General features: G+C 40.2%; 1 protein-coding gene across 7 annotated transcripts in view; it reads right to left on the reverse strand.

Moving 5' to 3' along the window:
- The window catches only part of il1rap (interleukin 1 receptor accessory protein), a 91621-nt gene that overhangs the window by 22115 nt on the left and 62755 nt on the right, over positions 1 to 6751 (reverse strand). For all 7 annotated transcript variants that reach the window (XM_087284688.1, XM_087284689.1, XM_087284690.1 and 4 more), the window contains exons 8-9: positions 6025 to 6096; positions 5821 to 5953 (exon numbers count right to left, since the gene is read on the reverse strand). In XM_087284688.1, the coding sequence (XP_087140814.1) occupies positions 5821 to 5953; positions 6025 to 6096 (205 nt within the window). The remainder of the gene's footprint in view (positions 1 to 5820; positions 5954 to 6024; positions 6097 to 6751) is intronic.

Here is a 6751-nt window from a genome sequence, read left to right on the forward strand (position 1 = left end):
TATCGAACTGGTGACCTTCCGCATGGGAGTCGGTTGCTCTAACAAGAAAGCTAAAGACCACGGCCTCTAGCATCTGTCGCTAGAGCACCTTTAGAGGTCAGAGGAGTGAGGTTTACCAGCACAACACACACTAGCTGGCCTCCGTTACACTCACCCCCCTAAACCTCCCTCCCATCCGGGTCACAGCACCAATGTAACCCCACCAGTCCTACGCCACCCAACCTGCTCCGAGCTGGCATCGAACCTGCAACCTTACGCATGGGAGTCGGGTGCTCTACCAAGGAGGCTAAAGACCAAGGCCTCTAGCGTCAGTCGCTACAGCACCTTTAGAGGTCAGAGGAGTGAGGTTTACCTGCACAACACACACTAGCTGGCCTCTGTTACACCTGTTCGTATTCTCAAAGTTGTTTAGAATTAAATGTTTAGAGATGGTGTGACAACGTGTACCTATGTGTGCCTTTGATGCACCCCTTGATGCTTCTCACGTCCTGGTCGAAGCACCAGTGGCACCAAAAATAGGCACCGAAATTCATATGCTGATTCGGTCCGGTACATACCGGTTACAAAGGGGGTTTCGGTACCCAACCCTACTAACTGGTGAATGACATGATCTAGTTTTATATCTAATTATACAACAGTTATGTCTGGATCTCGAATCTGATTGGCTGATAGCCAAGATAGATTTATATTTAATTAATATCAGAATCCACACAGCCTCTTCACCTCTGTGTATTACTCCGCCCACATACAGCAAGCAACAAGCAGGCTACAGTTTGACAAATAATACTGTTGTTAGACAGCAAAATGTAGTTTTGAGGCTTTTTTAGTCGAGAATCTAGTTATTCAGATTGCAACCATGCAGTTTATTTGTAAGAATAGTGCCTATTTTAAAATATTTACAATTTCTGAGAGCTCGTCGGCAGCGGTTAACGTTGTCTACCCACAAGAGGGCACCAGAACCGCATAATAAGCCCTTGCTCAGTGTGTACTTTTGTTCTCTCTAGTGATGGGAAGTTCGGATCATTTTACTGACTCGGATCTTTGAGTCTCGTTCATCAAGATGAATGAATCTTTTTTCGTTCATTTGGTTCAATTTGCCAAAATGTTATTAAAATGTTACGAATTGCTTCCAATCACATCTACAACCGGCCCAAAAGGTTGATCACACGACAAATAAGTCATAAGTAGAATATAAGAAGGTGAAAATAATCATTCAATGTTTACCTGCTCTTTTGGCTATGAAGGTATTGTTGTCTCTTTACTCAGCTCACCTCTTCATGTCCTCAAATGTCAGAGGTTCATTCACGTTACAGTGACAGTCACATATAATCTTAATCAATACACAGTCTAAGCCATGACCGTTCGTTCATCAAGTGACAGAATAACTCGAACGGTTCAATTCTTTTTCAGGCTCTAAACGCGTATGATTGGCCCGTGAGGAACGCGTGACTCAGACCCGATAGAGGACTCGACAGATGAACGGATCAAAACTTTTTCCGGCTCTAAACGCGTATGATTGGCTCGTGATGAACATGTGACTCAGACCCGATAGAGGACTCGAGAGGTGAGCAGATCAATTCTTTTTCCATCTCTAAACGCATATGATTGGCTTCTGCCAATGTGATGAAGACTTGAAATGAACGATATCACCTGCACAAATATGCCCTGAGAGGACTCGTAGTTCCCGAGTCATATTGAAGATCCGTTCAAAATGAACGAATCGTTCATGAATGACCCATCACAAGTTCTCTCTCTGAAGTTGAAAAACGGAAGTCTCGTGGTTTAAGGGGGACCAGATAGAGTCAACAAGAAGCTGCAAATAGGAAGCTGGATTCAGCCTTGTCCCTCCTCATCACAAACACAACAGCAGTCTGGTGAGAAATCTCTGTAGACGGTCATGTCACGTTCAGCCTTATAATCTTAAAATGTGAGCAAAATTAGCTGTTTTGTCATCACCTTAAGGAGGTCACACACCAGAAGCGCCGCTTCACATTACGCTTTAATTAAATGGTTTTACTCTTTTTTTAAGTAACAGAGCTCAGCAGGTAAGGGTTAATGGGACACTTTCTGAGGTCAGATACAGTAATACAGGAGTGCCAGAAGGTTGTGTTTCATCGCCTGTGCTTTTTGCCTTGTACACGAATGATTGCATGAGCACACATTTTAATAATTATATTATGAAATATGCTGATGACACTGCCATTTTAAGTCTCTTACACAAAGACATGGACCTATCATCCTACCACAGTGAAATCGATCATTTCATTAAGTGGTGTGATAAGAACTGTCTTGTGTTAAATGTAAAAAAGACACAAGAAATGGTACTTGACCCACGAAGTGTTTCTGAACACAGGCCTGTGATCATTAAAGACACAGTGATACAGCAAGTCACATCTTACAAATACCTGGGGTTTTATATGGACAGCGTTTTTTGTTGGAGAACACACATTGAGAGTTTATGCACACAACTACAACAGAGGCTTTATTTCTTAAGAAGGCTGAGATTGTATGGGGTGGGTAGCCATATCTTGCTTGTTTTTTTTCCGAGCTATGTTTGAGAGTCTTATTCGCTATGGAATCACAGTCTGGTTTGGAAACCTGTCTGTTCAGTTGAAAAATAAATTGGTATATATGCAAAAAACAGCCATGAAAATTACAGGGATAAAACAATATGAGCCCATCCAGACTCTGTATGAACAGGCGGCTATGAAAAGAGCGATACGCATTAGGGCTGATTCTAAACATCCCCTTTTCAGTGAATATCAGGAAAAAGACTGAGAATGCCAAAGTGTAAAACTAATAGCCTGAAGCTTTCGTTTGTTCCTACCTCCATAAAACTGTTGAACTCTACCAATAACACTGCTCCTGTAGTAAGCTAGCACTTGACTGGGTTCTGTGTTTTATATATTGATACTTATATACGGTCTTATTCTGTAAACAATGTATGTTCTTAACTGTTTGTTCTTAATTGTTTTGTTTTATTTATTTTTACCGTCTGTTTAGACAATGTTGTAGCACCTTCTATGCCCAAGACAAACTTCCTCTCGGGGACAAATAAAGTTTAACCTAACCTAACCTAACCTATATAGCAGTGGTTCTCAAAGTGGGCGTCGGGACCCCTGGGGGGTCATGGGACAATGACAAGGGGTCGTTTGGTGATTTCCAAAACTCAAATAAATTTTTATAACCCAGAAAAATTAACAAAAAGCGCTCAGGGGTAACTCGAATATTTGGTCGGTGCTCTTTGGGTAAGGGATTCATCAAAACAACAACAGGAATTAGTCCAAGGCACTCTAAAAATGTGGAAAAATGAAAAAGCCTTTATTCATATGGCTATATCTTAAAAAACCTACGCATTTCGGCAAGGATCTGCCTTCATCAGGGTAACAATGATCAGGTGCGTCTAGAGTCTCTTTTGAGTACTACAGTCACATATCTCAACACTCAAATAATTTACTAACTATCATCATTATATCTGCAGAGGGTGACATAAATCTATACACAGACATACACTTGCATATATAAGAGAAAGAGGAAAAAATCTATACATAAACTAATAAACTAGGATGTACAGAAAAATATGCTTAAACATAGCATGTTAGTGCATACTTCTGAACACACACATTTACATGGGCACATTCATATATATATATATATATATATATATATATATATATATATATATATATATATATATATATATATATATATATATATATATATATACGTATGAAAATCAAATAAACATCAGCCATCAGCCTTTATTTTTTTTAGATTTTTTATAATTAAATGTAATTAAATTAATAAATGACTATAAAAACATTATATGGTTAATAGATGCATTTTTGTGTAATGTTTATAAATGCCTATAGTTGTGTCTGCTACATTTATATATTTACAGTATAATCACCTTGAAAAATGGGGGTCGCGAGTCACTGACATTGTTATTTTGGGGGTCGCGGGCTGAAAAGTTTGGGAACCCCTGCTATAGAGAATCATTCAAACACTAGTTCTAAAGTGACGTTGGTGAATTAGTAACGGCTTCTGCTGTTCTGACGTCAGCTGCAGATGTGAATGAATGGCGGAAGAAAGTAGTTCCACATACAAAAGTGTTTTAGACTCTCCGTGTTTAATTTTCTTTTTTATGTACAAGATTGTGCCGTTGAACTGTTGTATAAATGCAATATCACACTCGTAGCAGTGTTCATAACTTAAGAAGGCGTGGCTTTGGACAGGGTCTTAAATTTTCTAAGCTATTATGCTAATGCTAGCATTCTGGTAGATCATCTACTGCACCTTTAGGCCGTACTCACACTAGGTACAGTTGCCTCGAACCGGGCCAAAGCACGCTTGTCCCCCCTCCCGTCTCCCCCGACGGCCCGCGCTCACACCATATCGGGCCTCGGCACGCTTACGTCATCGCTGATGCTCTGTTCAGTGAGAAGCGCTCTCTATGGCAAGCCTTTTTAGCATTTAAATCTTTGTTCTGACTCCATAAATATATTTAAAGATATCTCTAATTATATTTTGACTAGTCATAATTATAATTCGACTAGTCAGAATAACAATTAGAGATATCTGCAATTACAATTGTACTAGTACGAAATCAGATTGGAGATATCTGCAAATATATTATGACTAGTCATATTCCTCCATTGACTTCCATTGAAAAATATTTGCAGATATCTCTAAATGAGTTTTGACTAGTCACAATTGTAATTAGAGATATCTCTGAGTTTTTACTAGTCATAATACATCTGGAGATGTCTTTAATTCATCATATTTAGAGATATTTACAAATATATTTGAAGATCTCTAATTAATTTACTAATAGTCGAATTACAGTTGTAGATATCTTGAATTGGATTTTTGACGAGTCAAAACTCAGTTAGAGATATCTGCAAATATTTTTCAATGGAAGTCAATGGAGGAATATGACTAGTCATAATATATTTGCAGATATCTCCAATCTGATTTCGTACTAGTACAATTGTAATTGCAGATATCTCTAATTGTCATTCTGACTAGTCGAATTATAATTATGACAAGTCAAAATATAATTATATCTCTAAATATATTTATGGATAGTCAGAACAAGGTTTAAATGCTAAAACGGCTTGCCATACGCTCTCACCCAGTAGCACAGTGGAGATTTCTCTAGTTATATCGTTTCAGTCGTTTGTTTTGCATTGACATGCAGTCAAATATTTCGCCAAACAATCCTTAGGGATGCGGTGACACGCAGTCAGATATTTCACCGAACAGATCCGCCACTTTTGGCGCTTCTAAACAATCATAAAGCTCTCGTGCTGCAGGAATGAGGAGGTCTGCTGAAGGCGCGCAGCTGTCATGCTGTGAGGAGTTTGCGTCTTTAATAAACTACGGCAGTTTGCGATCACTGAACAGTAAGAATGATTAATAAATCCATATGAAACAGTCCCTTAACAGTCACGTCTCGCTTTCAGTTTCGGGCTTTGGCGCGTTTTGCGATCACACACAAGCGTACCGCGCCAAAGCCTAAGTGATCCGCGCTCAGGCACACCTCTTCCAACCGGGGCAGGGCCGGCCAAGTGAACCGTGCTTGAGCCCGATTCAGCGCACTCACACTTTTCAAACGATCCGGGAAACGGGCCTTGGCACGGTACGGATTGCATAGTGTGAGTAGGCCCTTAATGTCAAGCTCTGGAGGTTAGATATATTCACACACACCTGTGTTTAAACCTCTTACAAAAGTTATTGTTGCATAATAGTTCTTCTTTAATGTTCCTAGTATATGAAGTGTCAGATTAGTGTGTGTATTTGGGCTGTGTTTGAGAGTACTTGGCATCCGGTGAGTTGAATCGCGTGTCTGCGAGCTGCTCCACAGTTTTGTTGTCGATGGTCCACCAGATCTCCTCTTTCTCCTGCTCCACGTAAGGCAGTTCAACACGACAGGACAGAGTGGCTTTATCTCCTGAAACAACAACACAGATGTTTACTCATGAAAGCCTTGGAAACAACAACACACACAACCTCCAGTCTCACCGAGAGTCACTGTGTAGGTCTGATCGCTCGCCGGATTGAGGATGATGGGGGTTCTGCTGCCAATGTCAGGAACTACACGAGAGGAAGACCATATATGGGCATTAGAACAAATAATGGTTACCATGGTGACATGTAATGCTTGTTTATTTGTGTAATGTGAGTGTGTGTGTGTGTGTGTGTGTGTGTGCGTGTGACTACATGTGTGTTTTTCTAAATGTATGCGTGAGTGTGTGTGTGTGTGTTTTGATGCATGTGTGACTGTGTGTGTGTATATATGTGTTTGTCTAAATGTGTGTGTCTGTCTATCTGTGTGTGTCTATTGGTGTGTGTGTGTGTCTGGAATCTGGATGTATGTGTAAATACGTGTGTGTGTGTTTGTCTAAATGTGTGTGTGTGTTTGTGTATGTATATGTGTGCATGTGTGAGAGCGTTTGTGTGTGTGTGTGACTGTGTGTCTATCTGTGTGTGTCTTGATGTTTGTGTGAATACGTGTGAATACGTGTGTGTGTCTGTGCGCGTGTGTGACTGTGTGTCTATCTGTGTATGTCTTGATGTATGTGTGAATACGTGTGTGTTTGTGTTCGACTGTGTCTATCTGTGTGTCTTGATGTATGTGTGAATACGTGTGTGTGTGTGTGCACGCGTGTCTCTATACATGTGTGTGTTTGTCTAAATGTGCGTGCATGTGTCTATCTGTGTACATGTGTGTAAGTGTGTATGTGTGACA

This window comes from Danio rerio, chromosome 15, assembly GCF_052040795.2.
Source record: "Danio rerio strain M-AB ecotype USA chromosome 15, GRCz13ab, whole genome shotgun sequence".
Lineage (NCBI taxonomy): Eukaryota > Metazoa > Chordata > Actinopteri > Cypriniformes > Danionidae > Danio > Danio rerio.